The sequence below is a fragment of the Paramisgurnus dabryanus genome, chromosome 1 (assembly GCF_030506205.2).
Source record: "Paramisgurnus dabryanus chromosome 1, PD_genome_1.1, whole genome shotgun sequence".
Classification (NCBI taxonomy): Eukaryota; Metazoa; Chordata; class Actinopteri; order Cypriniformes; family Cobitidae; genus Paramisgurnus; species Paramisgurnus dabryanus.
The window spans coordinates 39,813,584-39,832,224 of record NC_133337.1 but is presented as its reverse complement, the minus strand read 5'-3'; the positions used below and the strand labels follow the sequence as shown (position 1 = coordinate 39,832,224).

The 18,641-nt window shown below is 36.5% G+C and overlaps 1 protein-coding gene across 9 annotated transcripts in view; it reads right to left on the bottom strand.

The window, feature by feature from the left end:
• pax2b (paired box 2b) overlaps nucleotides 1–14,537 on the bottom strand; it is a 33,324-nt gene extending 18,787 nt beyond the window's left edge. For 2 of the 9 annotated variants that reach the window (XM_073814980.1, XM_073814979.1), the window contains exons 1-5: nucleotides 13,698–14,537; nucleotides 12,380–12,557; nucleotides 11,336–11,545; nucleotides 7,310–7,389; nucleotides 5,699–5,818 (exon numbers count right to left, since the gene is read on the bottom strand). In XM_073814980.1, coding sequence (XP_073671081.1) covers nucleotides 5,699–5,818; nucleotides 7,310–7,389; nucleotides 11,336–11,545; nucleotides 12,380–12,557; nucleotides 13,698–13,740 — 631 coding nt within the window. In that variant the 5' untranslated portion in view covers nucleotides 13,741–14,537. The remainder of the gene's footprint in view (nucleotides 1–5,698; nucleotides 5,819–7,309; nucleotides 7,390–11,335; nucleotides 11,546–12,379; nucleotides 12,558–13,697) is intronic. The other 7 variants (XM_073814982.1, XM_073814975.1, XM_065260678.2 and 4 more) reach the window with 5 other exon arrangements.
• Between the last annotated feature and the right edge of the window lie 4,104 nt (nucleotides 14,538–18,641).

Here is an 18,641-nt window from a genome sequence, read left to right as displayed (position 1 = left end):
TAATTAGGTGCCATTAGGGAGCCCGGGCTACAGACCTGATCAATACAACTGCATCTGTCATTTACAGCAGCGACAATAGCTTCCTACTCACTGATAAACAACACACACATGCATGGCTATTACTGCACAGACTCGCTGTGGCTTTTTGGCGTTTGCCATCAACTTAACAATTCAGCTGCTTAGAAAAATAAATGACCAAATCAGCATCCAGTCCCCACTTTGTCCAGAAAACCAGCGTAATAGTGTTATGGTAAAATCTGCTTTAACCTTATAGCCTAAAGATGATGGTGTTTCATTAAATAATAGAGATTACTAAGTCCCTACTATACAACCTCATTGTCTATAACTACATACATAATACGTCTTTAATATGGTTTTATAATTTTATAGCACTGAAACTGCCCTCTTAAAAGTCTATAATGATATCTAAATTTTGACAGATGCTGGTAATGCTGTAATCTTACTCGATCTTAGTTCAGCTTCCAACCTGGTCAATCACAACGTTTTACTCTCTTACTCAAAAAACTGTGTTGGTTTGGGAGGTTCTGTGTTAAATTGTTTCCAGGGTTTCTTAACAAACTGAAAGTTTGCTGTGCGGATAGGTAACCACTCATCTTCAAATGCCCACCTTAATTGTGGGGTCCCTCAAGGTTCCATCCTTGGTCCAACCCTGTTTATAATTAATATGTTGTCACTGGGCTCTATTTTTAAAAATTCAAAATTTCATTTATTTGCTGATAATACTCAGCTGTAAATTTCTTTTTAAGCTTGGGGATAAAATGGAAATGTTATATGTGTTTTCAAGATTTTAAAGTGTGGCTTAAGAATAACTTTCTGTCACTAAATGAAGCTAAAATAGAAGCAATAGTGTTTGGCACTACTGATGCCTGCTCTTCTAAGGTCCCGATTGTGGACCTGGGTGTTTCAGCAAAAATTGTTCACCCCATGTGTTAAAAAGGTGGGTGTGTTATTTGATTTCAACCTAAAGTTAAGATAAACTGTGTGATCAAAACGTGTTTCTTGCATCTGCACCGTTTGGCTAATGTGAAAATCTTTCTTTCGACCTAGTCCTTTGGAAAATGTATTAATGCTTTTATTTTAAATATATTTGATTATTGCTATTTGCTGTACTATGGGATCAGTCAGTCTTCCATGGAGCGATTGCAATTGGTTCAAAATGAGGCAGCAAGGCTATTGATGGGCAGTCAAAAGTTTCAACTCATTACTCCTATCTTGAACACATTGCAGTGGCTATCTGTCAAACTTAGAGTAGAATATAAGATCTCAATGTTGGCATTTAAAGCAGTACACAATCTGGCATCATTATATATCACTAAGTTGTTGCATCCTCACATCTCAGGGAGATCCCTTAGACATTTTTATGCACTTTCACAGTACTTAGATTGAAACTGAAACACTGTGGCGATTGATAACGCATGTCATACTTTTGTTGCTTTGTATTTTGAAAGCATTTGTCCACATTGTATGTAGAAGAGCATTCTGTTTCCGGTTTGAAAAGATGTGAGCTTATGAAAGGTGCGTGTTTCATTAAGGCAAGACTCTCTGATCTTTTTCTTCTTATTAGGTTCCCAAAGTAAAGTGCTCAGATAGTTGATCAAGACCGCAGCAGGGTTTCTTCAGCCATTTTTTTCTCATTAGGGCTTATGTAATGGCTTTTACCTGGAGCCTGAATGGCGCGCCGTTGAGCCGCTGGCACACAGTTGCGATGTGTGCTGTCCCGCTGCTGTGGTATTGATCTATGACTGAGTGGAGCGGATTTCTTCTGACGTGAGTCAGTATTAGGACTGAAGTAACGAGGGAACAAGCTCTATCAAAGCAGATAACACCACAGAATTCACACCTATAGGGCTTGACCCCATGAGTGAGAGAGAGAGACTGACTAATAATATGAGGTAAAAAAACTAAAGCTCTTTCTCAATCTGCATGTCCTACCCAATTAAAATACATGCGTAGTATTTTGGATTGTTTAATAAGTCGTAGGATTGGTGACAAGCGATGTTATGAAATTGTTGCTCGATAAACAGAATGATCTCTATACAACATTGTTAAGCCACATCAGCATGTCTTGGAGAAAACAATCTCATCCATAATGTTCATAAATGTTTATGACAATAATTATTGCAAGGTGTATTTTTTACAGCAAAAAATTAAATGTACGTTGTCCGGCATAAACACAAGCACCCAGTTTAATGTTACGAGAAAAACAGCCAACGCTCAGCTGAAACTGGAGCAGAACTGTGTGCTATTGGGGTTGGTTGCTGTAAAAGCGCTCTCATCTTTTTAATGGTCTGCTCTTATCAGACAGCTGTGAAGGGGTTGGTCGTGATGAGGAGGGGCTCGGTGTGGATGTTAGATGTTAATTTGTGTGGTAATAGCTTTTCTCCGCGGAATTGCAAATTCTCTTAAATGTCACTTCCAGCTTCACAGCTCAGACAGCCAGGGTCCATGTGGATACCAGGTCTCTCTCTCTCTCTCTCTTTCTCTCTCTCTGTATCATGCTACTTTTAATTTGCAGTAATACAGTAGCGCTGTCAGATTAATGGCTGGTGTGACACCTGTGTCCCTGCGGCCGCTCTCTCAGCTTTGCCGTGTACATAACGCATGTCATGGTGCATTATCTCTCTGCTCGGCTCGTAATGGGGCCGTGTCGGAGGACGCTGCTGACTTCACACTTACTGTAAGACCCGCAAGAGCTCTCAACCTCTCTGGGCCTGCCGTCACAACCGGGGCCACAACAACACCCATCTGTGACATTACATCAGATACTTGCTGTTGTTGTTTTCTCTGCGAATGTCTAGTGTGCTGCACCATATACACAGTTGTGATGTAAAGCTGTGGGGTTCGCATTTACAGCTCCTTTACACTTAAAACTAGTGCGCTTTAACAGTCAAAAAGTAAAGGTGCAATAAAATGGTCATTTTACTGCGATGCCATTGAAGAAAAATTCTGGTTCCTAAAAGAATAATTTATTTCATACCTTTTTATAATCTAAAGGAACTACAAACCATCTTTTGTGAAACAGAAGGTTCTTTATGGAACCATACTCCCAAAAATAATTCTTCTGGCATCCTGTGGCACTTTCATTTTTAGACAAAGATCTCGCACATGCTTTGCATTTAAGATCTTTTGCATTATGGCATTACAGGCTTTCACTTTCTATTTTTACTGGATGTTGCTGGAGGGAAGACGCTGTTTCAAAGCATCTTAGAGTTTGTGTGGTTGCATGTTTCTCTGGCAAAGATAAAGTGCATCTATTCTGTACTCCAGGTGTCTGCTGTCTTAGAGCTGTGCATGTGCGTGTGTGTCACACACTGTAAAAAAATTCCGTAGAAATTATAGTGACATTGCAGCTGGGTTGCCGGTAACTTACCGTAGATTTAAATTCATGTTATTTACTGTCAACATTTTGTTCAAAGTTAAATGAACATTAAACATTTACAAGTCTTTGTCTTTACAGAGTAAAACTAAAAAAACAGCATCAAGCAAAACATTCTGGGAAACAAAATCTGAAGCAAAAAACAGAAAAAGGTTGATGATGATTTCTGGTTCCCAGAATGCTTTGCATGAGGCTGTTATTGTATAGTTTTATTCTGTAAAGATAAAGACTTGTTAATATTTAAAATTTATTTAACTTTGAACAAACTCTTGCCAGTAAATAACATAAATTTTAATCTACGGTAAATTACCGGCAACCCAGCTGCAATTTCTACTGATTTTTTTTACAGTGCATGCATTTGTGTGTGTGTATGTGTGTGTGTGTGTGTGTGTGTGTGTGTTCAGCCGTCACATGACCATTTGTGAAATTGTACATTAAAACACTGCACTTCTCATCATCCTCCTCTCTTCATCCTTAACCCCCAGACAAATCAAGAAAATGACCACCCATCAAGAGGATCATATGAGAACAACACAGACACAAGCAGACTTTTGTTGTTGTGCTGATGTCATCTAATGCCCTGAAGAGTGTGGTAGCAAGAAAATGAATCGCAATGTAACACAAATTATTGCAAGCACAAGAACAACGCCATTTGTGTGCTGTAACAGCTGTATACAATATCTTAGATTTTCGTATTTGGAAGATTTAACAGTGAGTTAATCCATGTGCTATTAAAGGAGTAGTCCACTTTAAAGATGGGGTCCGTTGACTTTTTATAGTAGGAAAAAAATACTATGGTAAGTCAATGGGCCCCATCTATAGAGTGGACTACTCCTTTAACGCCCACTGTAGCACCATAAACATGTGTGTTTAAACCACAAGGTCTTTATTACCTGAAGAAAGCTGTCTGTTAGCATTATTCAAATGTCTTGTGCACTCACAGAAGTATGTAATCTGCATGGCTCTCAGCTTTGTTACTTTATTATGTTTTTATATCAGGGTACTTTTTTGTCTTAACCAAGCCCAAAGTGTTCAGGAACAATCTGAATGACTCCACAGAAATGTATTGATGTAGTTCTTCTTTCAATGTTGCATTGTTTCAAAACAGGTTTACATGAAGAAAACTGAAAAAGTGTTAAATATATGGTATAGTGTATAAATAAGAGACCGACAAACATTTTGTAGCTTGCTGCAGCTGGTTAGGACAAAACACAGATTACATGAAAGAGAGAGCTTTTATTGCTTGGCACTGTGTCGTCTTGTGTGTAGTTTCAACACCATATAAGAAGAAACCATAAAAAATATATCATATTTCCCTTACATTATATTATAAGTCGTTAAATATATATTTGAATTTTAGGGCACAAGCTTGCGAACTCCACAATAAAGATGAGCTAAAATTTGCCAGGTTAGTGGCTGTATTCCAATTATTTCTTTATGTGTCATAAAAAAAATACTCACTCCTCAGAACTTAACATATCGGTCAGATCTAAACTTGTGGTTCTTTGCCACAATCGACTTCAAGGTGGATCAGACTTCATGCTGTCGGTCAAAGCAAGAGCCATAAAGACGGGGTGGGTATCTCTGGGCTAAATGTCCTCTCAACACTGTCGTTCTTGTTTGACTGAGTTTGTTAGTTGGCTACATCATCTTGACATGTAATTACTGAAGCTCTCTTAATCACAGCAGTGCGGATTAATAACAGAGGTCACATCGGCACATCGAACGCTCTCGGTCACACATTTGATATATACTATAGCCCATCATTACACATTCAAGGGCAATTTGCATGAAATATTTTAGGCAAAACAGAAAGTTTATTTAAACAAAAAGCCTAATGTGAATTTATAATTCATTGGCACACTGGACAATAGAATGGAGAGTCAGGTAGCATATTTTGTTTTATACAGATATTTATGTTGCATGCTCAGGTATTGCGTATAATAATAATAATAATAACAATAATAATAATTTATTTAAATATAATAATTGATCATACATTTAAAAAAATAAATGCAATTATTTATTATTAATTAATACAATAATAATTAATGTAAATATTATATATAATAATATATTCAATAAATTTAAATAACAAACTATTTTGGCTGACCAGTTAAATCTTACTGAATGTTTAGTTTGCATAATAATAACATTAATTAATCATTAATAAAATTAAAATCTATTTCATAGTAATGTTGGTTCTATGCAGTCCTGCATGAAAAATAGACATCCAAAATAATGACGTCAAGCTCAATTTTCTCCAGCAGGTTGTAAATGACAGAAAAACCGCAGACTAACCTGTATCTCTTTTCCGCTTTTCTCCATTAGAGCGAGGAATACCCAGAATCCCATTGATCGAGTAAGATCCCACGGGGTCATTGGAAGAACTGGAGACGGGAGGAGATACCGTACTGGGAACTATGGACCAAGAATGAGACAGAATAGAAAATCAAAACTCTTACTGTCAAATTACTGGAAACAATGGTTTAAAGCAACATGTGTGTTGGCTTTCAAAGTGATGTTCATATTAGGGCTCAAGAATAAGGACAGTCATGTGACCCAAAACCAGTGTGGGAGGGGACACATCGCCTGACAACATACTGTACTGTATCAGGTGAGTGATGTGATGTCAATACATCTTACATCATGTAGAGGTACACAAAGGTAAAATGAATCTTCTAGAATTACAATAATGTCTTAATGCTAAGGTTCAGTTTAAATATGTTGAAAATAATAAGCATCAGTAATGCTTTATACAGTAGCTGTCATTGGGTCATATAGCTTTTAATAAACATACTACAAAATTTATTTAGAAATATTCATTTTAGCAATCTGTAGCTGTGAAAAGTGAAAACGTCCTTATTATAAGTCCTGCATGATTTGATATGAAGCTCAAATAAAACGTTAAATAAAGTAGTGAACGGCCTGACGTCCCATTCAGACCGCCAACGACTAGCAGAGCGACGATTCTCATTAATTTCAATGGAAGCTCGGCAACACGAGCGAAAGTGACCGTTGGCAACTGGATGGGCGTTTCCAACAACGCAAGAAATGTATGCCTCGTTCAGACCACCAATTAATTTCTCACTGTATGTTGCCTGTCTCTTTCAATGACACCCCATTCAGACAGACAGCGGCAAGAAGTAGCAGAGCAACGCAATCTCATTCATTTCAAAGAAAGCTTGGCGACTTCGGCGACACGAGCGAAAGTGATTGTTGTCATCCGTATGGGCGTGTCCAAAGAAGCGAGAAAGTTCAGAAAAGTTTAACTTTATGCAAATAATTAATGATTTTCGGGAGCGACTGATAGCGAAGAAGTGTAGTTTACGTTTTCCTTCTCTTGTAAGTTACTCTAGTGGACGGTACTCATTTGTTTATGACAACCAGATTTTATTGAAAGAGACAGGAAGTCGCTGGTGGTGTGAATGAGGCTTTAGGTGTTTCTAAATCTTGTCCAGTAACTGACGAGAGAAGGATGACAATTAACTTTCTTGCATCGCTAGACAAGCCAATCCGGTAGCTAACGGTAACTTTCACTTGTGTCTCCGGAAGTCGTCGAGCTTCCATTTAAATGAATGAGATTGCATTGCATAGCTGGCGGTCTGAATGGAGTGTTAAGAAAAGTTCAACTTTATGCAAATGAATGATTTTTGGAGCGACTACCAATGGCAGTGGAGTTCACGTCATCCTTTTCTTGTCAGTTGACAGTATTTATTTGTTTATGACAACCAGATTTAGAAATGTCTCATTGAACAGGCGACACACAGCAAGAAAGTGGCTGGTAGTCTGAACGAGGCTTTAGTCACAGATTATATCTAGCATTGAGCTGCAACCATTGGCCTCCAAACATTTTATTTTTCCAGAAAGCTCCAAAAATGTCCTGTAGATTTAATGATGATGTGTTCTTACCCATAGTGTGTCCTGGGGTGGAGAGAGACGTCCCATCTGATGAGGGGTGAAACGGTTGCTGGACCTTTGTCCGGATGATTCTGAAGGGTAAACACAAATACACTTAAAACTCTGAAGCTGTCTGTTTCTAATCTCAGTTTTAGCCTATAGATCACATAAGTCTGAGAGCAGGAGGATCTAACAGGACAGATAATCGCAGATCAGTTTTAGCCAAGCGAGAAACTGGCTAGCTTGTTCCTCTAAGGTAAAAATCTCTCTGAGCTGCTTCTTCCTTCAGTGATTTTGCAAACAAAGCATGAAATCACAACATTTCACCTCGATAATCATCCTTACAGCTCTCTCTCTCGTTCCTGAAGAGAGCCTTAGGCTTGGTTCTAGCGTGGATGAGGTTCTATTGATCTAGACTCTAGGATAAAAAGTTCTGAATTAGCCACATGGGTACCGGGATGCAAATGGAAAGCTATAAATTATATGTGACAGGAAAGCAATAGTTGCTCAGTGCAGTGTACAAGCTTACGCCAGCATCTGAGTCCGTTAATCTGAACGGCACTTTGGGAAAAGAGCCCGCTGTCACGCTCATTTGTTAACTTTAGATCCATTCATCACTAATGCCACTTATTCTCTTTTAGCAGACATCTGCAAACAAACACATTATAGAGGGACGAAACATCCGTGAACCTTGCTTTAGATAATGTGACTGGTCACAAGCTTCGTCAGTAAAAGTACAAATAGTTTATTAAAGCTTCATCGCTGTGTGGAATAATTTGACGAAGATGCCATCTGTCAAGAGACATTTTACAGTAAGGATATACAGTATCGTACATATCCCATAACATATTTTTTATTTCATGCCCCATGAAGATTATCGATTGTAAAAATATTTCAAACACGCATTGTGAGCGTGCATCCTGTTCAAAGTGCATATATATAAATCCATTAAAATGCCTGCGCTAGTAATATTGATATCTGCTGAAATAACCCTCAGCTTTAGAGACGTGTCCTCAGGGCAGAGTAAGAGAGATCAGACAGAGAACGTGTTTTCCACCAGTGACAACATATCAATATTAGATTTCATTTCTCTCTTTAAAACCAGTGTTTGACCCTTTGCATGGCCTGGGGAGAATAAATCTGCAGACTTTATCCACAATCCATGTTTCTCTTATTGAATAAGTCATTTGGAAGAGTGAATTAATATCTTGGCTGTGTCTGAAAATCCTCTAAAGAAATATTAAAATGACTTTACTTGCGAATCAATAATATTGAGCGCCATTGGGGAGGTTTTTGTAAGTGCTGGCTTTGGTGCGTCACTTGTTGGTTGTAGAGACAGTTTTGTCGGATTTTAATAACGTATGTTGAAGAAACACTTTTAAGAGTCTTACAGTTTACACAAATAAAAACAATGCTCATCTTTTTTCTTTGATGTGACATAAAATGAGTAAATAAGACTTGTGGTTGACTGATTCTTGTCTTTTACAAAACACGTTAGCTAATAAGTCAACAAACGTTGTTTTGAAGTTAAAAATTCAAGACATTATAATCAATGCACTGTAAAAAATTACTTTGCTGCCTTAAATTGTTTTGTTACATCAACTCAGATTTACAAGTCATGTCAACAGAGATGAGTTGTCACAACTTATAGAATATAGTTGAGAAAAGTCAACTTAATTTTATAAGTTATAACAACTCACCTGTAGTTATAACAACTCATCTCTAGTCAAGATAAATAATAGTAAGTTGAAATGACTTGTAAATCCAAGTTTATTCAACAAAAAATTTAAGGCAGCAAAGTATTTTTTACAGTGTGGAAATGGACTTCATATTGCAGTATAGATTATTTTTAATAGATTGCTTGTTTCTTGCCTTATCAAATGATTAAAGTCTCTCTCTCTCTCTGTGTGTGTGTGTGTGTGTCTCTCTCGCTCTCTCTCTCCCAATTTCAATTTAAGTGTGCTTTACTGGCATGACCAAACTGTACATTTGCATTGCCAAAGCATTTGCAGCTGGGGTGCGTACAAATAGTGCAAATAAAAGTGCAAATAAAAAAGCATATAGTGCAAAATTATAAGTAAAATAGTAAGTTATAGAAATAAAATAAAAGAATAATAACTAATAATAATATCTCTCTCTCTCTCTCTCTCTCTCTCTCTCTCTCTCTCTCTCTCTCTCTCTCTCTCATTTTTTTCTATTCAATTTAAAGAACTAAGTGTCACTTACAATATTGCCAAAGCATTATACATTAAACAAGAAACATAGGCTACAATAACACAATAGTAACAAACATTAAGGTGCAATTAAGCTAAGGTGCTGGGTGATGGATGAAATAAAATAGAATCTCTCTCTCTCTCTCTCTCTCTCTCTCTCTCTCTCTCTCTCTCTCTCTCTCTCTCTCTCTCTCTCTCTCTCTCATTTTTTTCTATTCAATTTAAAGAACTAAGTGTCACTTACAATATTGCCAAAGCATTATACATTAAACAAGAAACATAGGCTACAATAACACAATAGTAACAAACATTAAGGTGCAATTAAGCTAAGGTGCTGGGTGATGGATGAAATAAAATAGAATCTCTCTCTCTCTCTCTCTCTCTCTCTCTCTCTCTCTCTCTCTCTCTCTCTCTCTCTCTCTCTCTCTCTCTCTCTCTCTCTCTCTCTCTCTCTCTCTCTCTCTCCATACAGGACCTCAGGCATGACTAAACCAACATACTGATAAATAAAAATGTAGAAATAAATTGTGTTTATTAAAGTTAAACTATACAGTCTAAAAATGAATCACACTGCCCTGCATTCATATTTTAATTTCCCTCATAAACAAAGTCATATTTTCTTGTTTCAGAATAGCCAGAGTGAATTCAATTAGATTTCAGAGACGTTTAAGGACTTCAGTAATTACATGAACCTACATTTTGAATTTATCTCACAAGTTCATGTCAAAAGACGTTCAAATTGTGCTTTTTAGGCGACCACGAGGCATGAAATGAATTTTTTCTATCCTCCTCTTCTCTTGTGTGGGCTCTTCTATTCTTTGGCGTCAGCTCATTAAAATGTAATGCAGAGTCTGGTTTTATGGAAGAGTGAATCTTAACCAAAGTTCAGCCTCACTGCTTCTTTTGACCTTCTTGATTTTCCACGCAGGTCTAACACACAGCCGAAATCACAATTTAACCAATTATAAGAATGTAAATAGGATCATATTGGATTATAGATTGCAGACTGTAGATTCCATATATTTTAGTGCACATTGGTTTATTTTGGGGGACAAACATCGAAAGCTAAATGTGCAATTTAAAACTACACCAAGACAAATCATAAACTGGGAAAACGATGCATTCATAAACAATTAAATTCATTGCATTTCGTTTTCAATTTATATTAATGTTCATAAATGTTATTTTGGCACTTTTTTTAAGCTTAAAGCATCTTGACATTGTGGCATTTTAATAAATTAAATCCTTTTTTTCTTATAAACCCTGACCTAGTTTTTCTATATTTTCCTAAAATAAACTGAGCAGAAGAAGAGCATTATAGAGTGTAATTGATGGTCTGTGTCTCTTTTAGCCAGTCTGATCACTGTTCATTGATCGGTTTTTACTCGGTCTGATAAGATTTTAGAGCTACTGTCATTGTTGCATTAGTTTGCAGCAGAGGATTGAATTACAGCCATAAAACCACGGAACACAAAGCCATAAACCCTCTATACAAAATTACTAAACATTTTGATCTAAAAAATGTCTCCATTTATGTATGTTTTCTTATTATTAACACAAAATGCTAAAATATATTTCCATTTTATTTTAATAATATCCAAATATTGTTTTATACTTAATGCATAATTATTTTTTTAGGCATCATTCCAGTGAGGAGACGTGCCACAACAGATTTTTTACGGTTAATATTCATGCATTTGGCAGACGCATTTATCCATAACTTCCAGTGCATACGGGTAGTTTTATCAGTGCGGGAATCAAACCCACAACCTTTACGTCGCTAAAGCAGTGCATTAATTGAGTACAATATTGGTTGTTAATTCACCTGTTTATGGAGGAAACGCTTGGGACCGTGTCATTGTCACAGATGCCCTCCGCCAGCAGTCGATCACGGATCTCCCACGCAAACATGGTGGGATTTTGTCTCTTATAATCCGCTATTTTATCCACCACTTTCGGCGTGGCCACTTTGGGTTTGGATCCTCCGATAACTCCTGGTTTTATACTGCCCGTCTCATAATACCTGAGGAAACATCTGATATTCATAACATGACCAAAACCAATAAACAACAGCTGCGTGCTAACAAATGCATGAAAATGTTTAATCTAAGCTACACGGATCATAACAGCACTATTCGGACATTATCATATATGATTAGAATACTGATGTAATATTGTGAGCTAACAGCCCATCTGCTTTAGTTATTCTCGTATTAGTCTCTGGAAAGAAATTATAATATGAAATTTCACGTATTTTTACTGACAGCAAAGGCAAATCTCTCAAACAGCTACGTTAAAATCTTACATCAGTGTACAGTGTAAATGGGTTTGGATTAACAAATATGTTTAACAATTTATTGTATTTAATCTGTTTAATAAGCAAGGACTGTGCAAACTCATTAGCATTTTACATCTTGTGACCTTTATATTGAAATAAGCCCAGTAATCGGATGCTGCTAACAAATTTCTATTAGCAGGTTTAAGTGGGCACAGCTCTGTTAAATAAAAAACTAGCTATTATTTTTTTATTTTGTATTTTGACATTTTACTGATTCCATGCGGGAATGAGTCTATTCAAAATTAAAATAATTAAAATAAAATAAAAAATAATTTAAAATAAAATAAAAAATAAAATAAATAAAATATTTTTTCTTAAAATAACAGCTTGAGAATTTACTCAGGAGGCACATCAATAACTAACACGGATTTTATATTTAGCTTAGATAGGGGATCGAAATAAACAGATAAATATGATGGGGTAAGTTTTCATTTATTCTAGTATGGTAACCTCATGTTGACATATATGAATACATGCATTGCTCGTACATGGGCGGTTTTTTGGAGTGAATATGTTGTTTTTTTGTCTCACCTGCCCAGGATTTTGCTGACACAGCCGTGACTGACCCTCAGCTGTCTCGAGATGTCACAGGGTCTCACTCCTTGATGCGCGAGCTCCACGATTCTCTGGCGCACGACGTCAGGTAAAGGCCTGCCGTTCACGAACACCCCGCCCAGCTGGTTCACTCCCCCGTGCCCTATACCGGAGACAACAACACCAAACCACAAACCATAACATTACATACAGGCCGTACGTTATTTAATACTGGTAACATGAAGTGCATTATCATTACAGTACATTATAACATATTACTGCATTTAACTTACATTAACTCACTGAATACAAATCGAGAATTTAAAAATTAAGCTTATTTGCATTATTTTCGTTAAAAACGTGGAATATATACAACATGCTATATAGCTTATGCGCATTAGCATCTTTTCTAAAATATAGCCTACTCATAGCCTATGCACCGATCTTTATTTAGGCCAATGCGGTGCTGTCACCAAACAACACCAAAAAAATAGTTTTAAAACCATTACACAGATTTATATTTCCAACCCATCTGTTACGACAAATAATATATTGGCTAATGTTTTATAAGGAGCATGCGAAGTTTTCGTGAAGTATAAAAGAGAATTGTAAATATATTTTTTATTTGTATTTGTTTTTGTAAAACACATTAAACTCCCACCCTGATAATGTATTCCTGCTGAGACAATACTGGGGTTTGTTACTCGTAGGTGAGCGATTAAATTACACGAGCATTTATTGTTTTCATGCCCCCGGATTAAATAATTAAACAGTTATGTTTGATCGCATTACATATCGTTGTTTTGTTCATCTTATCTTTTCGTACTCTTAAAGTGATGTTTTAATTTAATTAAAAATCAATGCAGCATTGCATAAACAATTTAATTATAATTTTAGCCTATGTTGCGGTTCAAATATTACATTTGACTATTTTAATTTTTTTATTGTAAATATTGCAAAAATTTTCGGCGTGAAAATCTTAATCTTCCTTATAGCTTTACAACGAATTTCACCTGATTATATTTCCAAGCTTCAATTGTTTTTGTAAATATATAACCATATATAATTCGTATTTGCAATGCATGATTTCAATGTCTTGGTCAAATGCATTTAAATGCATCTTGTTAATTTACTTCTTTATTGTTTACATTTAATGTTAATAATTATTGTTAGGCCTATTTGTTCTTTAAATGCAAAATGTATGTTTTTATCTGTTTTATATTTCTTAGAGCTCAGCACTTAATGAAGGCGTTTTCAAGTGATGATCTAAATTGGCTGAAATATATTCTTCAGATAAACTCCTGTGGAAACTCACGGTGCATGGCGGTGAAGGGGTCTGCCTTACAATGAATATCCATTTGATAACAGAGAAAGGACAGAAAATCAACTGAAGTCGCCGTCTCGTCTTTCTTACACGAATAACAACTGTAAGAAACGAGGAAAGGTAACGTGAATCCAGCCGAGGACGAGGAAACTTCAGAAAGTTGCAACAGTCCGCTCAGTGCAAATGGACGGAGGATTTGTCAGGTGTCAGTCATGACCGCATGTTCTTCTAGGTCAGAACAAACTGCATTCAATGCAATAATTGTTTAGATATTTTGAGCATGCATGATTCATTCAGGAGTCGATTTCCAGTTTTCGTCCCGTCCATTCGGTTGTAATATCTGTTATATCCCGGTGGTTTCGTTCAGCAGGTGCAGGGATGCCGTGGTTCGTTTCTGCGCATGGATGACGGATAGCAGAACCATCGGAGACTGCGGGTTTCCTGTGTCTACCTGTCTTTCCCCCTTAAATAATAACGCGATACGTTTTCATGTACACACGGGCCGGGACTGAACGACTTGGGTCGGTTGTGTTGGTTTGTAAAAGCTCCAGCCCCCCTCCTTTGCGCAGACCCCCTTTCTCCTCTTTGGATGAGTGTATCAGACAAAGGCAGTAGATTCCAGCACTTTGTGATTCGCTCAGATGTGCCTGTCACTCCAGAAGGGGAGGGAAGAGCTGAATGCAGCTAAATGAATGAGAGTTTAGTGGAAATTAGGCGAGGATATGAGCAAATCATTTCATTTTCTTTGTGATAATTGTTGGAGACCTTTAAACCGACGTGGAGTAAAATAACAGTTGCGTGATTTTTCCCATGTTAACAGTGAGTTATAACGAAGGGTGGTAATGACGGCACAGAGCTAATTAGATGCGTAAAATGGGCATTTGTACTAAATTAACATGGTCACCTTCAGTCCTTAACATCCCGTAATAACGCTTAAATATAAAAGCGCGCAGCTGTGGCCTTCAGAAATAATGCAAGATCAGCAGGTTGATGGTGAAGCGCAGCTCTCATTTCTCGCCCTGACGCCAGTTTATCTTTAATGGTGAGGTCGATGGTGTGATTATGGTTTGATTTAAACACCATCTTGTTTTGATTTTCTGCGCGTGTCTCTGCGGTGAGCAAGTTTGGCTCGGCTCAGGGTGCGAGAGACTGTCTGTAGGTGGCGCTGTATCGTCTCCATACTCTCTTGAGACTGTGTTTGTTTTAGTATTTATTTATCTGTCATTTGATAATGATCGGATTTAATACATATGTAAAAGCTCTTAAAAAAATCGTCTTACAGGGCTTACAACAATGCATTGATATTCTTTTAGCATTTTTATTTTTCCCAACCCAAAATATTCCACTTCTGCGATTTATTTTATCATGTTGGTATTCTTTAAAAACATAGGCTAAATGTAATGTTACGTCTGTTATTTACAGTGAATTTTTTATTTGTATTGAAAACATGAGCAATCACATATAGCAGCATTTCATTTAAACCACTCTCTCTTATATACCTGATGCGTGAAAAATATAAAATAAAAAATCTATAAACTAGATTACTTATATTAAAGGTGCAATTATGCCTTACCTTAATGGGTGTCAATGAAAGATGGAAAAAAATGTAATAGTATCGATAAGATAATTTTATTTAAAATATTTATGTAGCCTATTTCCCCATACAATATTTAAACATAGTTTTTTAAAAATGAGGAATGAAAATTAGAAATTTCTTAGAAATGAAAAACTTGAAAATCTGAAAATAATTCGTGTGTCTAGAAAGCGGTGGCTAGTTGAAATGTCCATGCAGTGTTGTCGGATCTCTGTGGAGCGCAGGGGGCAAGTCGGCTAGTCTGCCTCCTAGTTAGGTTGGAGGATGATTTTTCTTTCTCCTGGTGTTTTTGGAGAAGCTTCTGGTACAATATGTAGCACTGCGGGCTCTAATTTCACCCTCCGTTGCACACCTTCCCCAAAGCTGGGTTTTTTTTCTGCAAGACCCCCTCCCAGCCTTTCCCCCTGCCCTTGTGCTCTCCGCGTCTCTGGCGCTTTTTGTAGACTTCTAAAATTAAGTGTTAGTGTTTTTGTCACCCTTGGAAAAAAATTCAGACTGAATTTGAGCAGACATTGTAAATCATAGCAAGACTTAGGTGTTGTATATTTGAGTGTATTCATCGGAGCTTTTATGGCGCCATCAGACAGACTGATCTCGAAAAGTGCTTATTAAAAAACACTTAAATATTAAATCATTAAATTATTTATTATAAAAGCGATAAAACTAAACAATATGACTATATAACATGCTATACATAAAAACAAATTGCAGTACTCGTTTGTCTATATTCTGTAATTTACATGCAATTGCATTTTATAGCCGATTTCTGATCTTTCCACCTATGTTAAAAGTTTAAAAATCCCCAAAAACTAATATGAAATGTAAATCTTAAAAAAAAAAAAAAATCTTGGATCTTAATTTCATTAAGGCCTTGCGCACTGACAGTGAGTAATCCATCTTCACTGTGGCGCTGCGCGGAGACTCTGAGCTCTCCAAACACCAGAAGGGAACCGCTCACAACCCGAAGATGAATCTCTCGTTTTTACTTTCCTCTTCTCTCACTCGTCGTTCTGGTGAGCATTGAGGAAGCTCATTGAGGAAGCCCAGAGGTAAAGATATTTCTTCCTTCTCTCAGCCTCCCGTTCTCATGGCAACGCCACTAATAGATCAGACGCACCCTGCTCTTCATGTATACAACACTCGAGTCGAGAACATCACCAGAAGTGAGTCTGACTCCACACCATCCACACAGATAAAAATTTCGTTGTTCAAAATAAATTCTGCTATCATTTATTGTTATGCATGCCGTTTTTATTACACGCTTATTCCACGATTTAAAGATAACCCCTGATCTATAGCTAACATTGCTTTTTGCTCATTAGAATAATGTAACAGCACATATATCATATCATTTTATATCATCACAATTTGCCATGCATGCCAATCAATATTAATATTTGATCTTTAGGAGCAAATGTTGGTACACATAAGGTTTTTAGCGTCATTTATTCGCGCTTTCTATTTAATAATATAGATTTTTTCATTTCTATTACCAGCACAAAAACATTTGAGTGAAAGCCACGAGGAGACTTAGTTCGTTTTTAATATGTCTGAATATGCTGAATTGTAGTATAAGTGATATGAAAACATCTAAACAATTGGGTTTGTCAGAAATTGAGCGGTATGATGTGTAATAAAGAGTTAAAGGTTCTCAGTTCTTATGTTGAGAGGGAGGCAGATGGAGGCTTTACGCGTGAGATTGATTCTGCGCTCGCCTTTAATTTCGACATAATTAATTAGATCATTACAACAGTTTTCCATTGATCTTGCCATTTAAGCCCAAAATTAAAAGGTGAATCAGTTAGCTGTTAGATATATGTTGTCTATTAACAACGGCATATTAGTTAGTAAATGGACACACACAATAAAATGCGGTGCTTGTTTTTCGAATTAATGTGTTTAGAGCAGAACTATATATTCATAGCAGAATTTAATACTAATATTAATACTTAATAATAATTTACTGCAATTAATCATGACATTTATTTATTTATTGATGTATTGCAAAAACGTTAGAATCTACTTTATAATACATTAATTTCCATGACAGACTGACTGAAATTTTAAACACGTGTTGTCATCCACACAAACCATTTAAAGTTACTGTTCCCACAGCAAAGCATCAAAAAATATGCTGATAAATTAAAGTTTAATATTTAACTTTTACTGCTCTTCACCCTACGTTTTACACCATAAAACTGATTTTGCAGAAATGTGCCTTTTAGGAGACAGCAGTAAAACGCAATACGCTGAAAATATAAATTATAAAACGAAATGAGAAATTCTTCACAGATGAAATAACAGATGATTTCTGACTTTCTGTCCCTCCTTCTCATCATCTCTCTATCTCTTTTATACTCAAATAATTACATAAAACTTACAATCCTATATACCAGACCATTCTATGATTAATAATATAATATAATATAATATAATATAATATTGCATAGTTTCTGAATTATCTTCAAATGTCTTTAAAGTAATGTAAAAAACAGCTATGACAGCTCATGTTTCAGGTCTCATTTTCTGGTTTATTTTGTGTCCCACAGGCTGATAATCAGGTTAATCTGTCTGATATTTAACACACAAGGGAGGTAAATCCTTCATACCAGGGGTTGTGGTTCATACAATATGCAAATTTTGAAAAGAAATCCTAAATGTGCCCTGAAGTGCTCAAATATAAATAGTGTTGGGGTCATTTTAAGTTATTCTCTGTTGCTGTCATGGGAAAATCAGAAATGATCTTATACTCTTTAATCCTTTACGAACTCATCTTACCACACTGATCTGAACTAAAACTGTTGTTCAGGTCAAACGAGCAGCTCTGTTTATAGCCCAGACCTCAGAAATCAGACAGTAGATTAATCAATTCAGTTGTGTTTTATTAGGCATTGAATATAGTCACAATCTAATGATCTGAAGTTTAAAGATAGCAACAGACCATCTTTTCCCAGTGCATGCCCTAAAGCAGGTCTAGGAACTGTGTGTGTGTGGTACACAGCTGCGCTGCTCTGTGGTGACAAAAAACAGCTTTCTTGCACCCTGGTGCAATATGGGAACCAGCCCGTCTGTCCGAATCGGCCCATGGGCATAATCTCTCATTCCTGTGACTCGTGGCATCAGACATGGTCTCTTATAGAGCCTGTAGTTATGCTAATACTCTCATCAGTTATCTGGACACAAATATCTACTGTTGAGTGAATGATATAGAGGGTAAATACTTTGAGATGATAATGCAGGAGAGTCCATTCTGACTCTGCCTCTAATGATGCTTTGATGACTATAGATAAATAAATGTTGGGTAAATGTGTTTCTTTTTCTCTATTTATTTTCTTTCTGGT